The sequence below is a fragment of the Lissotriton vulgaris genome, chromosome 3_1 (assembly GCF_964263255.1).
Source record: "Lissotriton vulgaris chromosome 3_1, aLisVul1.2, whole genome shotgun sequence".
In the NCBI taxonomy this organism is placed as follows: Eukaryota; Metazoa; Chordata; class Amphibia; order Caudata; family Salamandridae; genus Lissotriton; species Lissotriton vulgaris.
In genome coordinates this window covers 711388477-711411396 of record NC_141689.1, presented here as the reverse complement: position 1 = coordinate 711411396, position 22920 = coordinate 711388477, and the positions used below count along the sequence as shown (strand labels likewise).

The 22920-nt window shown below is 41.6% G+C and overlaps 1 protein-coding gene across 2 annotated transcripts in view; it reads right to left on the bottom strand.

Annotated features, from left to right (window-relative positions):
* Nucleotides 1-22920, bottom strand: part of CAMK4 (calcium/calmodulin dependent protein kinase IV) — a 1210775-nt gene that overhangs the window by 463807 nt on the left and 724048 nt on the right. For both annotated transcript variants that reach the window (XM_086961011.1, XM_086961012.1), the window contains exon 4: nt 22415-22497. In XM_086961011.1, coding sequence (XP_086817137.1) covers nt 22415-22497 — 83 coding nt within the window. The remainder of the gene's footprint in view (nt 1-22414; nt 22498-22920) is intronic.

Here is a 22920-nt window from a genome sequence, read left to right as displayed (position 1 = left end):
AGACACCAAACTAGATTGGAAAACTCAAGTAGATATAAGCAAAACTATTCTTACCCGAGATTTAGTCCCGATAGCTAGGCGGCACAAGAGTAGCTACTCTAAAGCTGTGTCCCAGGCATTGGAGCTGTATAAATACAAGGCTCAATCTGCTTCTCTTTATGGGGCTGAATTATGGGGCTACGCGGCTAAACATATCTTTATGATACAAGAGAATATTTTTTTAGGAAACTATTAGCCATTCCATGGTGTACACCTCTACTTCCACTTATAATGGATTTGGACATCCATCGCACTGATGACCACGTGGTTTTAATACCCTTGTTGTATTGGGTCCCCGTGTGGTCAACAGACAAATTAATCGACTACAAAGAAGCTCTAAAAGAAATTCTGAAAATAAAAAATAATACGAAGTTGGTATGGTTGACCCATATTGAGGATTGGCTTAACAAGCTGGGGCTGAGACATTATTGGGAAGACCCTGAAGGCTTAACTCTGAGTTGTAAAAAAGTGTTAAAACTAAGATATTGGGCGTTTGTTTTAAAATCTCATTTACACAACCCAATTTAGGCACCTTATCATCGAGGTATCTTGCTATGAAGACAGATAGCAGATTTGAATCTTTTATGGACAAAATCGTACCAGGTCTTGCTAAATCCCAGTATTTAAAATTTCGTTATGGTATATTACAAATTAAAACAAACACCGCTAGGTGGATATGCAAAGCAGGGAAGGATAACCTGGTTAGTTGTGAACTTTGTAATACTGGTTCCATAGAGGACGAAGCACACATATTATATTTTTGCTCTGCCTATACTTACCCTAGAAGAAAATGGATAAAACCTATTTGTCGTCTTTTGGGTTTTAGACGTTACTGTGAGGCGGAAAGAATATTTAGAACCGAAACAACTCAATCTATTGTCTTTAGTGTAAGCAGATACCTCTTTTCTGTGGATCTAGTAAGGAGGAGAAAGAGTTTTAAGCTATAGGGACCTTCAGCCTGATCATCAGTTGAGTCAGGATAAGCATTAAAGGTGGGATATGGAATTACGAGTTAATGCCAGTAGTGCCTTTAACTTTTATATTTTTCTTTTCAAGAAGGAACTGCATCATGTATATAAAGTCTGTTTAAATAAATTGATAACTGTAAAGTTGCGATTATGATACATTTGATGGATGTTCCATATTTTTAGATTTCAAAAAATGTATTTATTGTTTTTATATTTTCGAGTATCTCTGATGGGCCCTCAATTAGTACAATTAAATTATGTGGGAAAGATGGGCGCGGAATAGGAAATTTGATTGTTTTAACATTATATGTATATCTTTTATGGGTTTTTTTATAACCGAAATAAAGATTATTGACTTGGTACTGAGTGGTATGTGGAGTATATTTATGTTACATTGAGTAGAGTGTAATTATGTGGCGTGTAACTATGTCACACTGAGTGGTACTTTGTGGAATGTATTTATGTTGCATTAAGTAGAGTGTAATTATGTGGAATGTAATTATGTGGCACAGTGGTATGTGGAGTGTATTTATGTCGCATTGAATAGAGTGTAATCATTTGACGTGTAATTATGTGTTACTGAGTGGTATTATGTTGAGTGCATTTATGTTGCATTGAGTAGAGTGTAATTATGTGGTGTGTAATTATGTGGCACTGAGTGGTATTATGTGGAGTGTATATGTGGCTTGTAATTATGTGGCACTGAGTGGTATGTGGGGTGTATTTATGTTGCATTGGGTAGAGTGTAATTATGTGCTGTGTAATTATGTGGCATGGTGTTATTATGTGGAGTGTATTTATGTTGCATTGAATAGAGTGTAATTAGGTGACGTGCAATTATGTGGTACTGAGTGTTATTATGTGGAGTGTATTTATGTTGTACTGAGTAGAGTGTAATTATGTGGTGTGTAATTATGTGGCACTGAGTGGTTTTATGTGGAGTGTATTTATGTTGCATTTAGTATAGTGAAATTATTTGACATGTGATTATGTGGTACTGAGTGGTATTATGTTGAGTTTATCTATGTTGCATTGAGTAGAGTGTAAATATGTGGTGTGTAATTATGTGGCACTGAGTGGTATTATGTGGAGTGTATATGTGGCTTGTAATTATGTGGTACTGAGTGGTATGTGGGGTGTATTTATGTTGCATTGAGTACAGTTGCCCTTATCCTGCCACAGAATCTGTGGATAAAAAAGACAGTATTAAAAAAATATTTAAACTAGTTCAACCCTGTTTGACATAATTTTAATTACAACACTGTATTTCCTGCTTGTGATTTTGTTCATAACCCCCATCCCTTCATAAGTGAGAATTTGAGCTTGGCCTTTTATTTTAAACTGAGCATCTTAACTGTATTGCAAAGCTTGAGTTCTGGTTGAAGGTGAACTCGAATCCTTTTGGAAACTAATGGTGAGAAAAAAATCTTAACACGCATCATCAGGCAGCCTGTCACACTACCGGCAGCACATGGGCACTCTGAAGCTCAGATGAAAAGTAAGTGGCACTTTGCATGATCATCTCTAAATTCGGCTTAAGCGTTTTGTGGGGATCATCCTGCAGCGAGTAACGGAGAACATGTGACATGTTGAAATCTAAGCTTAGAATGATAAGGTCTTCCACTTTTCAAAATTTGTCCCGAGAAATTTCTATGCAGTTAACATACGTCCCTGCTTTCAGAGAGGCTTTCCTTGAGAAAGAGACACGTTTTCTTGTATTCCAGCACAGCCAGCAGCCGATGATACAATGCGTGTACGCTGAATTCCCCCTTGGTGCCTCACCGACTGTTCCATGTTAGTAAGCACTGTTAACTACATCTGTATGCGCCCTTCGGTTTATGAAAAAAACGCATTCCTTTTTTTATGTTTGTGGAATGTCCCGGTTTTTGTTTTCCAAAATCTGGTCATCCTAAAATACACTCTGCATAGCTGCTCTGTCGCACAACACACCACTTGGCGATACAAATCATTGTTTCCAAAACAAGTTTAAAGCATTAGAAACTGCAGAAATCTCGAACTTATACCTAAGGTAAGTATTAGGAGGTATCCTTTCTGAAGGAAATAGTGGCGCTGGGCCATTTCTTTCCATCCCTGCTGCTAGGTAACACAAGACAGTCAGTGGCTTCGTCGTCCAGACTGTCTGCCAATGGTAAACTTCAAGGGGACGGCCACAAACCATTTCCCTAACACTCATACAAGCCGAACTCTGACCTACTCTGAGGAAGAGCGAACATCTGCGATAATACGGCTCTTGAAATAGGAGAGGTCTGAGTGGGGTGGGAGGAGGCGCAGGACCTATTTCCTGCACAGAGTGCCCCATATCAATAAATAACGTCCACCAGGAACAGCAAGCACTGCTCATCATCAAGCCCCTCTGATGCATAGAGCAGAAGGAAGTGATGGTGTATCACGCATGAAGAGATGGGCTGCCAGCCAAACCCAGCCACGAGCAAGGGTATATAAAGTGGCGATGACAATAATGTAACCACTAACTAAATGCTAAACGCACAAATTTGTATCAATGACAATAAGCTTATTCATGAAATTTGTGCTTTTCATGTTACAATGTAGGAATCATACTGTGTAAATCTGTCAGCAAAAAAGACAAGATAGTCGGCACGACCAGCACTGACCAACTTCTGTTTCCAATTAACACGACCGCGAGACGTGGGCGCAATAATTGGAAACAGATGGCCCTGCTGCTCGCTCCCGAGCACCCTAGGCCAGGGACAGAGAAGGCGGGACATGCACCCACCTTGGACCAATTGCATGCTGTCTTTCTCAGAATGATGCATGCAAAGGCCAATTGCGGTTGATAAAAAAAAGCACACGCACAAGCGTGTGTTTAGAGTTTAAAAGCCATTACTAAAAGCCTCGCAGAGCAGGGCATGCGCGCTGGCTCAGGCAAGACCTAAAAATGAGCACTGTCCAAGATGTGCATGAGTTAGCTGTATGGCTGTATCTATAAGTAGAGGACATATACATAGTGTGCATAACGTTTGCATTTGTGATAGCTATATGAAAAGAAGTTGCTGTTTCCAGGGCAGCATCAGAGAAGTGGTAAAAGAAAGGTAGTGAGATGCAAATGAGGTGAGCATCTACCCAATCACAACATTTGGGGTATATCCAAATACTTGTAATGTTTTTGTCACTTCTATGCTAACGTCTGAATGAGCCCGGTTTAAGTGGTGTAAAAGGGGGGAATACATCAATAGTTCCATTCTTAGATAGTAAGTAGTTAATAGAAAGACTTTCGATGGACTACTAATTTCACGAAAAGATGGAAAAGAAAATAACAATATAGGCTGGGTTGGCACTGACTTAAAGTAACAAAGAGATGGAGTAGAAGCACTTGGTGAGTGTGCATCAAGTGCATGCTCACGCTCAAGCAGTGCTTCATTTGTGCTGGTGTTTGCCATTGCTCAGATCTGTGGCTTATTTTAGATGGCCAGGACATATTCATATTGAATTTTTCAGAGAACAGATTACATTAAATATCACAGACTTTGGCTGCATATAATGCACACATAAGGCATGGCCCTTTTCCTGCTCATCAACTATTGAAGTTTATTGGTTTGTATAGCGCTGAATCACCCATGAGGGTATCTCGGCGCTGAGGACGGAGAGGAACATCATAGACAAGGGGAAGATTAGAAGTGGTAGGTTTTTAGCATCTTTTTGAATTGGGCCAGATTTAGTCCAGAAAGTAGATGGGATGGTAAGTTATTGCATAATAGAGGGGCAAGATAGGAGAATGCCTTGCCACCGCTACGTGCCTTTTTGACTCTGGGGATGAAGAGCAGATGCTCAGTGCTGGACCTCAGAGTTCATGAAGGGGTGTAGGAGGAGAGCTTGTTAGAGAGGTATGAAGGGCCCTGACCATTGTGGGCTTTATAGATAACACAGCCTATTTTGAATTTTACCCTTTTCCTTATAGGGAGCCAGTGGAGTTGGTTCAGGAGGGGTGCAGAGGGTGTTCTTGCTGGGGCATTGACAGTGAGTCGGGCAGCAGTATTCTGCACCACCTGCAGTTTATTAATGGCAGTTTCATTGGCTGAAAATAGTAGGGCATTACAGTAGTCGAGTCTACTAAGTACCAAGGCCTGCATCAGCGTTTTCTTGGTGGAAGAGGGTAAAAGGGGAAAGATCCATCGCAGGAGGCCAAGAATGTAGAAGCAAGAGCCTGCAGTAGTGTTGGCGTGTGTGTCATGGGTGAGTCTGTGATCAATCCTGACACCTAAGTTCTTGACCACTTCTTTAGGGATAGGGGCAGTACCCAGCTCTTCCGGCCACCAGGTAGGACACCAATAAGTGGCAGCTCCTCCAAACAACATGATTTCAGATTTGCCCGCATTAAGTTTGAAATAGTTGTTACGCATCCAGGCAGCGATCGATTTCATGCCTTCAGAGAACCTAAGTTCGATGTCAGGTGTGTTTTTATCAAATCTAAGTAGAAGCTGAGTGTCGTCAGCGTATGAAATGGGAGTAAATCCCAAGGATCTCATGAGACTGGCCAGAGGGGTGACATAAATGTTAAAGAGGGTCAGGCTCAGGCAGGAGCCCTGCGGGACCTCCTTGCTAACCTTGGTAGCGGCGGATGTAAAAGATCCCATGGTGACAGTCTGTGTTCTATCTGTTAAAAAGTTGGTGACCCACTTCAGTGCTAACCCCTGAATGCCTATGTCTTGGAGTCTGTCCAGAAGAATGTGATGGGAAACAGTATCAAACGCTGCTGACAAGTCAAGCAGCACCAAAGTGCTGCCTGACCATTGTCAGCAGCCATGCAAATGTTGTCAGTGACCTCAATAAGGGCGGATTTGTTGCTATGTTTAGCCCGAAACCCCGATTGAGAGACATCCAGAAGTTGGTGGGTCTCCAAATAATCTGACAGGTGTCTAATAATGTGTTTCTCAATAAGCTTGGACTGTAGGGGTAGAAGAGATATGGGTCGGTAGTTGCTGATTTCAGTGGTGGGGATCTTGGGGTTCTTGCGTATAGGTTTGATTTGGGCATCTTTCCAAGCAGGGGGTGGTGACCCCTCGCTAAGGGAGCTGTTAAGGATTGAGCAGATGGGGGGGCCAACTGTTCGGCAAATTTGGCAGAAATCCTGGCGGGGATGATATCCATAGGGGAGCCTGATTTCATAGTCTCGAGGAGGGATATGACTTCCAACTGCTGGAGTTGAGGGAAGGTGTGAAGTTGGGCTGATATGGTGTGTGTATCAGGAGGGTTAACCGTGGATGGAGTGGAAATGGTGTTGGCTGCAATAATGTTCTGGTAAATGGAATCAATTCCAGTGAGATGTGTCGCAACATTATTGCATAGCGACTGCGAGGGAGATTCCGCAGTATCACTTGCAGAAGGGTTAGAATAGGCCTTCACTATTTTAAATAGTGTCCTGGAGTTAGAGCCAGCCTGCTCCAATTGCTGAGTAATGTGAATTTTACGTGCGTTTTTGATGTTATGATAGGCTGCTAAAGCGCTTTTATATCTGGCTTTATCTTGTTCTAGATGGGAAAGTCGCCAGGTGCGTTCCAGGTTTTTGCACTCTCTCTTTTCGGTACGTAGGGCCGGGGAGTACCATTCAGAGGCAGAGGATTTGTGGGTGTAAGTTGCCGGTTTTAGAGGTGCTGCTTCATCCAAGATACTGAAGATGATATTATTAAAATGCAGAAGTTGTTGTACAACATTGAGATTACGAGTGTCAATGTCCCAAGTCAGAAAAGGGGAAGCGAAGTGGTGAGCTTTGACTTTATGCCAAGGTCTGTACCACCTATCCATCTGGGGTAAGAGAGAGGGTGTGGTGGAAAGGCTAGTCAGATGGAAATTTATTAAAGAGTGGTCCGACCAAGTCGGAGGGAGAGTATCCCCATATTTAATGTGTTGGGAGTTAGAAAGAATAAGGTCAAGGGTGTGCCCTGCTAAGTGAGTGGGGTCATCATTGATTTTGAGGAGACTGTGGGAAGCCAGGTCCTCTAGACAAGTCATTGCATCATGATTATTTGTGTCCTCGCTGTGAATGTTAAAATCCCCTAAAAGTAGGAAATTGCGGGTAGCAACAATATGGGGGAGATGAATTCTAAAAGACGACTGTTGAAGTCATGCATCAGTCCTGGGGGCCTGTAAACCAGGGCCCCTTTCCAGCTGTGTTGGGGGTGTAGATCACGTTTAAAAATAAGACATTCAAATAAGTCTGAGCAGAGCTGGTCAAGTATGGTGACTGATATCAGATCCTTATGGATTATGGCTACACCTCCACCCGCTCGCTCTAACCTGTCAAGCCTTTGGATTTGAAAGCCGGGTGGGAGAGCTAGAGCGATCACGGGAACCGCTGAGGGTTTAATCCATGTTTCCGTGAGGAATCCGATGTCTGGATTATTGTCCTTAAAAAGATCCCAGATAGAGGTGGCATGTCTAGGGAGGGAACTGACATTGGCTAGAAGGCCAAACCATGTTGTATAGTTGGGTGGGTCAGCGGGGGGAGTATTACAAGAAAAAGGCCCTTCTGGCCGGCTTCCAAGGTGGCACCCCAGGGAGGTCTGTCTGAGTTTAAGCAAAGTTTCTCTAGTATAGGTGTGCTTCGGTATAAGCAGGGAGGAGATTTCAGGGTTCAATCTGCCAGGGGTCCTGGCGACGGACAGGCACGGACGGGCACAGACGGGCTTGCCTTTGGCGCGCGTCCGCTGCGCACATTTGCTGCACGTCATGTCGGTTGGAACCGGAAGTGCCGTGGAGACCCAGAACTGCCCCTGATCACTCCCGTCAGCCCTACCTCTCTCCACGCAATGGGCGAGCACGCGTTGGAACGGAGAGGAGAGCTTGTGAGGCAGTGCGGGGTGAGTACTTAGTCCAGCACAGTCTAAACAGCAAAGTTTTAAAAATGAGTCACAAGTGATTAAAAATGATTAAAATTAGGCATAGAGGAGTCCTTGTCAGTACCTGACATTCAGCCCGCCCACTGCGCGTCTTCCAGGCATGAGTTTAAGTAGGGATGGCTGCTCGAACAGCTAGAGCGCCAACCTCCTTTCCGGTCGGAACCGGAAGTGCCCTGGAGACCCGGAACTGCCCCTGATCGTTCCCGTCAGCCCTACCTCTCTCCACGCAATGGGCGAGCCCGCGTTGGAACGGAGAGGAGAGCTTGGGAGGCGGCGCGGGTGAGTTACTGCATTCCGGATACCAGTTTGAGAGAGACTACCGCCTCCACGCGCTTCAACTCGTGTAAACTTCGAAAGAATCTGAAGACCCGCGCCGTACTGTCCACCAACTACGAGACGACACTTTTTCTAAAAAATAAAGCGAGAATATCTTTAAACTCGCACAGCGTCTGTCAACATCAAGACGACGCCTCAGAAGCCCCTTCTGCTTGCGAGTACTGGACTCTACTAGATCGTGAGCAGAACAACGCTGCTAGTGTGTTATATTCTAACAACTCGAGGAGCACTTATTGTTGCCACTCGAAGATGGGAAATTAAATCATTTAGGTGCAACAAAGAGACTCCATTTTTAAACCCATTTTTGAATTGCTACATCCCGTGGAGGCGGCGTCATACTGTTTTTTCATATCAGGTTTATCGAATAACTAAGCACTGAGTTAAGGTGTTGGATCTAAACAAAGAATAAATAGATCAATGACGCATAACAGATGAATACTGTATAGAGAGTAGATTCCCTTCATCACTTTAAAAGAATCTAATAGAAACTACCAGCTTCGCAAGTCACTTTTGAGCTGCTTTCAGCTATAGGGAGTGTTTCTCTGTCTTGATAAAGGCGCAGGACGCCGAAACGCGTTGACACTCAACTTGACACACCACCTTTTGGAATTTACAAAAGAAATCTATATGTGTTTTTTATTACGTTGTTTTGTTCATGAATTGCATTTTTACTTTGTATTGAAATATATGCGGTTTTATACTGTTTGTTTAAAAATAAAATCTATTTAGTATATATACAATTAGTATAATTTTTATTGGAAACTGCGGCCCTACCCTCCCCCCCCCCCCCCTTACCTTCTTGGTTGTGTCCTGTAACCATTGTGTAGGCATTTTAAGACTTCCGCCTAGGTTGTTTTTTCCATTGTGCAATTTCCCTGACCTAGGGGTTTGTTTCATTTGTGTAGACAGGGAACCCTTGTTTGTAGCAAGTGAGTACTTAGTCCAGCACAGTCTAAACAGCAAAGTTTTAAAAATGAGTCACAAGTGATTAAAAACTATTAAAATGAGGCATAGAGGAGTCCTTGTCAGTACCTGACATTCAGCGCGTCTGCCAGGCATGAGTTCAAGTAGGGATGGCTGCTCGAACAGCTAGAGTGCCAACCTCCTTTCCGGTCGGAACCGGAAGTGCCCTGGAGACCCGGAACTGCCCCTGATCGCTCCCCTACCGCCCTACCTCTCTCCACGCAACGGGCAAGCCCGCGTTGGAACGGAGAAGAGAGCATGGGAGGCGGCGCGGGGTGAGTACTTAGTCCAGCACAGTCTAAATAGCAAAGTTTTAAAAATGAGTCACAAGTGATTAAAAATTATTAAAATGAGGCATAGAGGAGTCCTTGTCAGTACCTGACATTCAGCGCGTCCACTGCGCGTCTGCCAGGCATGAGTTCAAGTAGGGATGGCTGCTCGAACAGCTAGAGTGCCAACCTCCTTTCCGGTCGGAACCGGAAGTGCCCTGGAGACCCGGAACTGCCCCTGATCGCTCCCGTCAGCCCTACCTCTCTCCACGCAACGGGCAAGCCCGCGTTGGAACGGAGAAGAGAGCATGGGAGGCGGCGCGGGGTGAGTATTTAGTCCAGCACAGTCTAAACAGCAAAGTTTTAAAAATGAGTCACAAGTGATTAAAAATGATTAAAATCAGGCATAGAGGAGTCCTTGTCAGTACCTGACATTCAGCGCGTCCCATAGCTCTTTTTCTTCGGTCTAACCTCTTTATTAAATCATCCCTTGGCTCTTTCAAAAAACAATTAAAGAACTCTCTACACATCCCCTCAACAATCTTGACAGCAAGCACCTTATAACCCAACTTGTTCAATTCAATGTAATGCTCTGTCCACTTTAGGCCCCCATTTCATGTTTCTAGCTAAGCAAACAACCAACGTCAACAGAAATTAAAAGAAAGCAAACATACTGTTTTTCCAAGTAGAATTTATCAATTTTGACAATACACACCAGATCCCATCAGTTGTCCACACACTATTTGACATACACATCACTACCCTGCGAGCCAAGATTGTACTCAGCAAAGAGAAGAATATTTTTTATATGAACCTACACCTTCAATGTCCCTCTTTCAGTCTCTTGACGGACCACAGGTACCACGTCTGCAGCTTCTTCGTACGCATCATGACCCCAGTACGTTTCCACTGCAAAATAAGTTTCACCCTTAACTCACACTCAATCAAAGATGTTGCTTATTGCATCTGCTTCAAGATCTCTTGCTGATTCTGAGTTCATGTGGTCAGTAGATGTCATTATAGAAAAGGATATTTTTAAGATTTTGAGTCCTCAAAGCTGACCACTCTGAACAGTAGCAACACACAACCTGGGCTGACTTTCTATGACTATGTGCACAACACCAAATTTCTACTGACTCCCAAGGTTCAGAGACTACACCTGCAAGAGTTTTCTATATTTGCCTGCTTAAACTCAGTCAATGGATTACATAACTCTGCCCCAAGCGGAATCCCCTTATAACAGATTTGCTTTTATTTGATTCAAATGCACATCTGTTTTCATCCAATCTCTGGCTCCACTCTATGGATAATTGTCTATCCCCAATGGCCATGGCTCAACTCACTCGCCTTCTTCAGCGACACCAACCATATCAAGACTAACATCAGTAGCCTATGAGTAATGTAGGATGCTAAACCTACCCTCAACTCTCAAATGGAGGCCGTAGTTAAATCCACCTTTGACCATTGGATGCTCCTCAAGAAAAAACTGCCTTTTATCCTTGTATAAATCACCCTAAAGTGATAGGCACGCTAGTAAAATCAGACTTATGTTATGGCAATTCGCTTTAGACTGGCCTCCCCACTCATCAGGCCAAACAACTTTAAATATCAAAAACAAGGGAGTACACCTCATCAGTCACACCGCAACTCATAGGTCTTCATTGACTGTGTTCACACTAGAGTCAACTCCAAAATTCTAAAACTCAACTAAAAATACCCAAAAAGGCTCAACATTAATATATCTACTGGAACATTCAAATGCTAGAAACCGGCCTGAACACCTTTTTCAACTCAAATCAGTATCCTGATCATCCCCAGATGCAAATTAGGCGGGGACAGGGCCTTCTAAGACTTCAGTCCTCAGCTATGGAACAGCCTTTCAATCACATATACTGCCTCCATTACCTCAGGGACTTTATGACAACCTTAAAGTCCCTCAACCAAGGTGCAATCAATCAATCAATCAATCAATCAATACACTTGTAAAGCGCGCTACTCACCCGTGAGGGTCTCATGGCGCTGAAGGGAGGGGGGGGTGCCTGCTATTGTTCGAATAACCAGGTCTTGAGGTGTTTCCTGAAGGTGAGATGGTCCTGGGTCAGTCGTAGGTGAGCGGGGAGGGAGTTCCATGTCTTGGCTGCTAGGTAGGAGAACGATCTTCCTTCGGTGGTGGTTCTGCTAATCCGTGGGACGCTGGCGAGGGCGAGGCTGGTGGAGCGGAGCTCACGGGTGGGAGTGTAGAATGAGAGGCGGCTGTTGGGGTATTCGGGCCTGTGTTGTGGAACGCTTTGTGTGCGTGGGTGAGCAGCCTGAACGTGATCCTCTTGCTGACGGGGAGCCAGTGCAGGTTCCTCAGGTGGGCAGATATGTGGCTGTGGCGAGGGATTATGAGGACGAGTCTTGCGGAGGCGTTCTGTATGCGTTGAACGTGTTTCTGAAGTTTGGCTGTGGTTCCTGCGTACAGGGCGTTTCAGTAGTCCAGTCGGCTGCTTTCGAGGGCCTGGGTGACCGTCTTTCTGGTTTTGGTGGGGATCCACCGGAAGATTTTTTTGAGCATGCGCAGGGTGTTGAAGCATGAGGATGAGACTGCGTTGACTTGCTTGGTCATCGTGAGGGAGGAGTCCAGGATGAATCCCAGGTTTCGTGCGTGATCTGTGGGTTTTGGTGCGGTGCCCAGCGTTGTGGGCCACCAGGAGTCGTCCCAGGCGGATGGGGATTGCCCGAGGCTGAGGACCTCCGTCTTGTCCGAGTTGAGCTTTAGACGGCTGTGCTTCATCCATTCTGCGACATCTTTCATTCCGTCCTGGAAGTTGGCTTTGGCGGTGAGAGGGTCTTTGGTGAAGGAGAGTATCAGTTGGGTGTTGTCGGCGTAGGAGATGATGTTGATGTTGTGTTTGCGTGCGATGGTGGCGAGGGGGCTCATGTAGATGTTGAAGAGAGTTGGGCTGATTGAGGAGCCCTGGGGTACGCCGCAGATGATTTTGGTGGCCTCGGAGCGGAAGGGAGGGAGGCGGACTCTCTGGGTTCTGTCGGAGAGGAACGATGTGATCCAGTCCAGGGCCTTTCCTTGGATTCCAGTGTTGTAGAGGCGGTTTATTAGGGTGCGGTGGCAGACGGTGTCAAAGGCTGCTGAGAGGTCCAGGAGGATGAGAGCGGCTGTCTCTCTGTTGTCCATCAAGTTTACCTCATGAGACCTAAGGATACAAGATAACCCAGTCCCTGCAATCAGCCTTCACAACCCATGCACATATCTAAGTAACTTCTCAACCTAACCTATCCCAAGTCCGAGACCCACAGATATACTAACACATGATAACCCACTCTCTGCGACAAGACATCAGGACTTACTCACACAGACTCAAAGAGAACATTAATTCGGACCTTGCAGATCTGACTACGATACCAGGAACATCTTCCAAGAAATACTCACTATGGACAGCCTATTGTGGTTGTAGCTGATAAAAAAACGTTTACCATAACATAACTTCTATGCCTCTAAAAAGTATGAAATTGATGTATTACAATGAACTGTGAACCTCATACTCTGGAACCTCGCTTGCTTAAGTTCCTCTCTTTCTGAAGAACTATGCAGCCATTAAAATATGCAGCATGTGCTTTTCAAGCAAAATAAACAAAAATGTAATTTAGTTTACTGCTTCATAATAAGTCTCTCTCTCCTGTTCCAGATCAACAATGTGGTTCAGTCTTGCTCGTTCCATCTAAGAATACTTTACCGATCTTTAAGGAATCTGAGTTCTCACCAATGTGTTGCTTTATTGATGTCTTTGGTCTCTTTATCGATGAAACTTTGGTCAACTCAAGAATGGATCATGTCTATATTGCACTTCTAGCTCTTCCAAAATGGTCCGTCTTAAAACTTTAGGAAATGTAATTAATTTGGCAAACTTTGCTACCCCTCAGTAAAAGCTATCTTGGGAAAACTACACTAGGTTACCGGTAGTTGCTCAGGTGAAGTTCAATGTTGTCTATGCCATACACTGACCGTTTTATAAAAAAAAGTCCAGATTTCATGCTCAGAACTTTCATAAGCACATGCTTACTCATACTCTGTGCTAAGTCTATCAGTTTTTGCTCTCTGTGCTCAAAATTAACCGGAACCACTCTAGTAGTGGCTGTGTGTCAAAATGTTAACCACAAAAATAGCCTACAAAAACATTGGGATTATAATGACAAGCATATAAATGTAATTATACTTAAGATAATTATAATTTACAACAAAAGTTCAGCTATTGTTAATAAAATGAATTTATATAAAAGTACACACCTTGTAAAACATATAAACATTAATTTGCCAACATATTTTCTTTAACAGAATATACATATTTTTAGAAAAACATATACAATTCATTAAAAATAAATAATCATATTAAATTATAAATCAGAAAATAAATGTATTATTGTCATAAACATATTCCTTAAATAAAAAAATATAATTCTAATTTATATTGAAGAATAATACACAATGTTAATGTATTTTGAAATTATTCAAATAGGACACATAGTATTTTAAAATATATACTTAAAATTAATATTTTTAAAATGATATAGCAACTATTTTAAAAATGAAAATTTGAAAAATAACATTTCCTTTAAAATATAGAACGTTAAATTAAATATACTCAATATATCTTTATAAAATCCAGGATTAACTAATATGTAGCAACCTAACTCCAATCCAAATGTATTAGAAAAAAAAAAAAAGAAAAAGTTCAAATTAACTACAACAATCTTGCAAACATTGGGGAAATGAATACACTTTGGGATTAACGGGTACTACTATTCTAACTCCAATACAATAAATTTTGAGGAAAATGCATACATTGTGGGCCGAGGGTCAGATTTACTACCCTATCCCCAGTCTGCAAACATTAGGGAAGGTGTATACATTTTGGCGGTCAGATTTAATATTCTAACTCCAGTTTAACAATCACTAGCGAAAGTGCATGTACTTGGAGGATCAACTTTACTAATATAGTTACAATATAACAAACATTGAAGAAAGCGCATCTATTTGGAGGGGAGTGTCAGACTCCAATCTAATAGCCATTGCTGTAAGTGTTTAGATTGGGGGGTTCAGATTTACTAATCTAACTCCAATCAAACAAACATTGGGAAAAGTGCTTACACTGAGGGGTTAGGTTTACTATTGTAACTCCAGAGTATTAAACAGTGGTGAATATGCATATCCTGGGAGGGACAGATTTACTGTTTAACTCCAGTTTTACTCAAATTGCAGAACGGGCATACTTCAGATTTACTATTTTAACTCTTGTCTAACACTGGGAAAAGGCACACATGGGGGGTCGGAGAGGATCGGATTTAGTATTCTAATTTTAGCCTAACAAACACTGGGAAAACTGCATACCTTGGGGGTCAGTGTGACTGATTGAATATTCTAACTCTAGTCTAACAAGCATTCTTGAAAATGCATACATTAGGGAGTTCAAAAACAACACACACAAATAAAATAACTATGCTGTATTTAGTTCATAATTATAAAAGCATATATAAATCCTAAAACATTAAACATAAAAACATGAAAAAAAGAAATATATCAGACCAGCACAAAAATATTTTTCATTTTAATTAATAAATAAAGATTTGAATAAACAGTAGTCCTTGGAATAATGCACAAACATAATAAAAACGAACACAATATATTACGCTAAAAGAAATGTTTATAATTTATATCTAATTATATTGTATTATAAATGGAAAAAATATTTTTCCATACAGAAGGGCCTTTCCGTAAAACCCCCAAGCAAGTCTGGGGGATCAATTGCCCTGCCCATTCTGGAACGGGAGTTACGTCAGCACTTGGTAGGAATAAATCTCCGACCATTCCCAGCGTGGAAAGGGGTCAGAGAGAAGTTTGTGAATGTGCCAAAACAAATATGTCTCTGGGCATTTCAAAGCTGCCAAGGCAAACCATGCCTTGGCCGGCTCACTTCCTACCCCTTGAGTGCTATCTACGGTTGCGCTGGTGGATGAGAAGTTTGCAGCAGTAAATGGACTTATGCCCGCCAAGTATTCCTGGCATTTGAAATATGGGTACATTCAGCAATAAACTTATGTTAATGAAGTTGTAAAGTGGGCTCGGTCTTTAAAAAGACCACTTGACAAGATTACTTTTTGTTCAGAGAAAAACAACCCCCAAAGCGGTTGTCTCTGAACAAAAAGTAAATGGGTCCATTTAATATTTAATCAAAAGAGTGCATATGAGGTCCTCCCCAAAATGTGCTTTTGGGGAGGTCCAAATGTATGCCCTAATATACTGTGAAAATTAGAGTACGGAGTTCCTCAGTGGGTCATAGAACACAAATGAACGTAATGTATGGTGAAAGGTTGGACGAAAATCCTATGTGGAGGGGAATTCCTCCTTTCGGAACTAGGGCCCTGACACACCCAGCAAGATAGGTGTCATGCTTCATCATATGGGCCTGCTTCTCGTCGGCGCTGCAATACCCGACGGGCTCCCATAGAGGGGCTCTTTAGCGGAGATCTTTTGTTCCTTGCCGTATAGGTGACGTGGGTGTAAGGGCCCTAGTATGTGTAGATGTCAAAGTGAAGTGTGCAGATTACAACAGGGGTGGGATTCCTCTAAATGACTTTATTCAGGGAGGACCGTAGCCAGATTAAAAAGAATATAGGAGAGGCGACAATCTGGCTACAATGTGTTGGAAATGCGCTCTACTCCTAAGTGGTCGACATGTTTCTCGCCCTGTAGTCACAAATGATCTGTGGCGATTCCTCAGGACCGTGTGTGAAGAACTATCTACAAATTACAGTTAATGCGTGCAACTACATACTATACAGTGGTTCTACGGGAGTGTTATCCGCAGGTAAGAAGCCAATCTTTGAAGGAGACATAGGAAAAAAAACATTACATATTATTTGTTCATAAATCATCATACATAATGCAACAATTCATTAAATGTGTCCATGACCTCATTATCAGTCATATGCAGTGTGATCAATATGGCTTGATACTTCTAATTCATCAACAGGTGGAGAGTAAAATAGTGCAATTGTAGCACAACCGTGACTTAAAATATACTAAAACTAGCAAAAATGCTGAATAGGCTATAGTGGTAAGCAGCCACGGCCGGTAGTAGCTGTAACTGTAGGGCGGTGATGTGGGGAGGGGGAGGGGCAGGGTGGGGGTTAGTAATGTATGGATTATGGACTTTAACAGGTAAGTAAACATTTAAATAAATAAAACGAATTTCGTTGCGAGCACTGCATCGCATTTGGTGATGGTTCTTTTGGTTTGCCTCCAGTATGGCATCTCGGTGGTTGTTCCTGGCCCTTTTCATAGATGTAGTAACATGCTTGGGTGGGTACTGTCTATCCAACATATTTTTAGATAAAGATTCTGCCTCTTTTTATAATCCTCAATTGAGCTACAATTTCACTGAATGTGCAGAAATTGGCCAAATGGAAGGTTATCTCTCAGGGCTCGCGGTGATGACTAGTGTACAGCAATAAACTGTTCCTGTATGTTGGTTTTTTGTACATTGTAGTGCTTAACTGCCCATTGTCAAGTCTGATGGTGAGGTCCAGAAAAGCTATACTATTGGGGGAGATTGGGTGTGTGAATTTGAGATACTCATTCTTAGTGTTTATCCACTTGCAGAAATCGTCACATGTAGATAAGTCTCCCTTCCAAAAGATCAGAATATCATCAATTAACCTCTTTCACAGTCTCAGGTTCTCTTTGAAGGGGTTGTTGGAGTCTTGGATCACATCCTCTTTAAATGGGGTTTCAAATGGATAATATGACTGGATAAGGTTCCTTAGATAGCAGAGACTGGCCTTAGTCATTGTCCTATATGTATAGCAAAGGGCTTTGAAATGTGTGCTATTCTCTAATGATAGTCAATGCAGATCTTGCAGCTATTTTTGGTGATGCAGCCAGATGCCTTCCAGCCACATACTGAATTATTTGGTGCCTGTTCAGAAAGGACTTTGAGGTGTCCAATTACAGCACATAACTGCAGTGTGGGCAAGATATTATTAAGGCCTTAACAATGGTCTTTTGGGTGCGTAACAGAAGAGCCCTAAAGATTTTCTGCAAGCATCTGAGAAGACCAAAGCAGCAAACAGACATGGCAGACATCTGCTGATCGAAGGTTACGTTTCTATTCAGCAAAATTGTACGTTTTTACTATATATTTGGGGATAGGGAGCAGTCTCAGATTGTTAAACCACAATTGAGGTCCCCACAGATTGGGCTGGTTGCCCAGCAACAATCTTGCTACAATTCAATTTCAGGCAGTTTGAGCCCACCCACTCTGCCTCTTCAGGATTCCAATTACTGGGAGTTGTTGTCTGAATTGGGGTGGGGGAAGAGGACAATCTGGGTATCATCCATATAGGAAACTAAAGTGAGACCTAATGTTTCAACAATGTCTGCTAGAATGTCATACATTCTTTTGGAAAGCATTTAAGTTTCAATTCTTCTGAAGTTGTCTGGAATGGATAGCCTCAGTTAAGCACCATAAAGACTTCAAACCTAAGTCTAGCACTTTACAAATTATTTATTCATTCATTCAGTTCCAGTCAACGAGTCATACAGTAATATATTTCACATCCAAAAAAACATTCTGTCCAATTGTTTAGCTAAACCCAGGTGAGGTGAACCAGGGTATACCCTCCCCCTCTCTCTCTAACAGTCTCTCTATTGCTGTCACTCATACCTCCCATAAACCCAATCAGCAAATCTACAATGATTATCTTCTGCAGTCCCATACCAGATCAAAAAAATTTCTCTCCTGCACAGCTGAATACTCCTGCACATGTGCTATTTATCTCCGACCTGACTTTGTCAACGCCAAATGGGCTGGGGTATCTCAGTCATCAATTGCACCTATGAAGACCAGCCTCCATTTTGAAAATCTTTCATTTGCTAGAAAATTTGACCTCAATGAAATATGCTAGCTTCCCACACAAGCAAGCATTCAATTCACAGTAGATTGCCTCGCTTACAATAAAATCCAGTAAATTGAAATGCAAATTATTTAGTTTATCAGTTAAATGTGCAATGATGAATGGAACATTCAAAGCTAAAATGACACGCATATAAAATGTGCATATTGCAATAGGCAGTCATACTTATTTTATAATGCTATAGAAATGCTAAGAAGCAAGTTTCCTTTAACTAGAAGCAAACCTAATTTTGCTGAAAAGTTTAGAAGCTTGACCTTAATGTGGCATGCTTAGAAATGTCTTGGTTTTAATTAATGTATTAATTTACAAAGCAACATATTAGTTGTAATGATTAACTTCCGCTTCTCACCATATTTTACATAATGCTTGAATAGAATAGTTGCATATTTAAAACAGTTTTTCTTGTTCGTGTCAAATGAAATACATTACGTAGCGCTGATTTTGCAAGTTGAAGTTTCTCTTCTTTAGCAGTGTTTATTGTGTACGCAGTAAAACATCTAGGGCCAGATGTAGGTGGCCATTTACCGACCGGTAAATGGGTTTTTGGGATGTAGGGGTCCAATTTTACCAAATCTGTAAATTTAACGAATCGGTAAATTTACCGATTCGGTAAAATACCGAATCGGTATTTTTACCGATTCAGTAACTTCTAGATGTAAGTGGGACTCTTCTGAGTCCCAAAGGCCTTTCAGATTCTGTATTTCACCACCCAATCCAATTGGGTGATAAAATACCGAATCCAGGTGTGCATGCACATGTGTGCATGCACACCTATGCCATGTGACAGACAGACATGCCCTTATTTGGGGTGCTAGAGGGTTTCAAAGTGACACCCCCTGCACCCTTGCTGGAATCGGTATTTACCTTCAATGCCCATAGGAATCAATGGGCATTACCGAATCGGTATTTACAGAATCGGTAAATACCGAATCTTAACGATTCGGTATTTACTGATTCTGTAATACCTAAATCCACCCCCCCCCCTCTATTTTACCACTTCTTAAATACCGAATCTGTGAAATTCGGTATTTAAGAAGTGGTAAAATAAAATTACCTACATCTAGGCCCTGATATTTAGAAGGCCAACCTGCGTTCGCTGCCTATGAGAAATGAGGCTTATGTTACAGGAACTTAAATACATAAGAATGTCTGCAGCTGACTTTCGATAAAGGTTTGCAAGCCGCATGTATTTTCATGTGACAGAAAGATTTGAACCTGCTCACGGAGGACTACTGCCATTCGATTGGTCCAAAGAGGAAGAAGCCTTCTACAATGTCTGCAACATGTATTCATGTCTTTTATATTAGTGTGTGTACCTGGTAAGATTCATGCCTTTTTCTCCACTCATTACCTACCTTCTTGACTGACGGTTGTGGCTACTGCTGCTTCTGTTCATCCTTACTTTATTTTGATGCTTTATTTTTACAGATTGCTACTGCAACTGTATGACCATTTGCTTGTGTTACTGAGACTCGGCTGAGATTCATGAACTACTAATTTGGCTTTGAGCTTTATGCTCCTTTGATCTTACTCTTTTCCTTTGAACTTGAACTCTTCTTGACTTCTACTAACTTTGAAATTCTGGTCCTGTTCTTAGAATAAGATTTTATTCCATTATGGAATGCGCTTGATGCATTATTTGATTTGTTCTTTCCAAACCTTTTTATGCCATTTCTGTAAACTTGCAGAATATTATTGACTAATTTGAATAAAAAGAATAAAAAGACTCTTATTGATCTCTTAATAAGAATAACGCTTTCAAAACTTATCGAAATTCTCATCATTGACTGAACTTGGAATTCCATTTGAAATTTAGCTTGAAATGCTGCAATAGCTCTTTGAATCAAAATATGGTGGCAAAGATCCATCAACTAAGGTCAGAAGAAACCAGTGAGGGAATGGGACTTGATCCTGTAAGTGATTGCAATTGAAAGGTTGAACCATATTATTTAATGTTGGCATCAGTCTGCGCTATCACTTACAAAGTCACCCAACTAAATCAGCTGCCACTGTTTGGTGAATCCTCTCAACATCGCAGTGGCTGAAGAGGTCTCGGCTGAAAAACCTCTACACAGAGGAAAGCATGTAAGTTATTGACCTCCCAAGTGCTAAACTAAATGTTTCAGGTGCCTTAAAATCTTTCTAGAATTCACTACCAGGGGAACTGCGAACTATACCCACACTGCTCCGATTTAGGAACTATCAAAATACTCCATCACTTTCATGTATATACCTCAACAACCACGCAGCCCAATGAACCAAAGTCTTCTCCATAAAGTTACTGCTCTGTTTTGGCTTACTAGTACTGCTGTTTTCCATGTTCCTTGTTCTTTTTGCAGTTTACCATACATTGTGCTAAATACCCCCCTTGTGCAGGAGCACTTTATAACACAGTTAAACAAACAAAAAATAAATGCATAGATTAGGTACCGTGCTCCACTAGCAAGACTAATTTAAGCCCACCCTTGCCCACTCTAATAAGCCACTTTTGTTTGCAGTAACCTTCCGGCCTCTCTACATACGGGTAGTGTCCAAGTATCAGCAGAATGGCCAGTGCCGTGCCCTTTTCAGATATTTAAAGGGTCCAAATGACACATGCGAGACATTAAAACACCAAGGTCCTGATTTACATAGGTATTGCTAAAGAATGTGTACTTGATTTATTTCATGCTTTGCCTGCGCATTTGAATAAGTGATAACATTTCACTAATTAAGAAACATTGACATTAGCATCTGTTCGAACATGCACAATTTTGGCACAAAGATAACAGGTTTGTAGCTTCGTTTTTTTAGCTCTAGTTATGTTTTCCTTACTTATGTATTACATAGGTGTGCACATGGGTGGGAAATTAAAATGTGTACTTTTATTTCAGTTGTATTCTTTTCTCCAAAAAGCTGGACTCGCTGACCCACCAAAAAGAAAACTCGAATTTTCAGGATGAACTTAAAGTAAATGTTTAATTTATCAATTTAGATTTATCTAGTCAGTAGCCAAAACATTTCTCCATGCATGTTTCCCTTCTCACTTCTAACCTGTTGAATTTCAAATTGATTACTGGTCGTTACCCAGCCTACCCCAGGTCAATTCATGTATAAAAAACAGTGCTCTTAAAACTGTTCTACATGTGTTTTCAAAGTTTTTAAAATGCCTCTAAAATCTACTGCTTGTGCACTGAAAACTTATACATTGTATGTTCCTGACCACTACACCAGCACTTCTGCTTCTACTAGTTACACCTAGTCGAATTCTCCTCACTTCACAGTTACTCACACCAGACTCATTAGTTATTGATTCCAAGGTAAATTAAATGTTTTTGCTTTTACTCAGGTGTACCTCTGGCATTTCATCTTCGTGGACTGCATGTCGCTCAAACATGCATAAGATATAATTAGCACTTGCAAACTGTTTACTTAATGGAATTGGCTCTCCAAAAACTTTTGCTGTTGGAGTCATCAGATAATCACCTTTCACTCAATGTCTCCTGCGATAAGCAACACAAGATAGATGAAGTGATCAATAATGTATGGATTTCATAATACCACCACAGAATCAAACTTCTTTCACTCTTTCTGTATTTTGTTAATTAATTTTCATACATAATAAATGTAAATCCTTACATTAAATGCATTTCTGTAGAAAAGAAGCATTGAAAAATAATTTAGTCCAAGAGCAAAAGTAATTACCATCCCAGGAATAAGTCACGGTTGCTAAGAGAAGCATCTTGTTGAATCTGGCTCAATGTGGTGAAAGGAAGGCCCATCATGCTCTTCCTGACACTTTTATGGCCTATTCACAGTGGCCTCGTATCTCGTTTTGCCCTATGATTTTACTGTGCCTGCCTGCATCCATTGTATTGTGACTATCACGTATGCAAGATGACAACAAAACTTCCAGGTCTAGTGCCTTCAGCTGACAAAGCATGTTACACTCTGTCTGTGCACTGCATCCTGAGCTAACGTGACATTTTCAAGAGGTTGTTTATTCCTAACCCACCTGTCAAATAGCTCTCCTCCTGTGACCAATTCCAGGACCAGGCTGATCTCTGTGGGCGTTTCAAATATCTCTTTCAGTTTGATCTGCAAAGAAAGAACAGCACACATGTCCAGGTCAGTGCCTTTATTCTTTTTATTAAAGGTTACACCAAGTAGTCATAACAACCACCCCTTACCAAAAGCCTCACAGATAAAGGAAATGTGATGACAGCAATAACAAAGGTGTTGCTGCTTGCTTTCAAGGCTCAAAACCGATTAATGCATCATGTTCATGCTTTTATCTGAGCCCGTTGCACTTGCTTTCAGCTCCAAGATTCAGCGCTGACTTTAGATTCAGATACAGACTGCACACACTTGCAATTTACATCATTATTAAACATGACTTTTAGAAAGAATCTTACATCTAACAATGAGCATAATTCAAACTGTGGTAAGCTATGGCAGCCATAGATTTTTATAAAAGATTTGTTACCAAACCTTTGTCACTTTCAAACATTCATAGGAGCA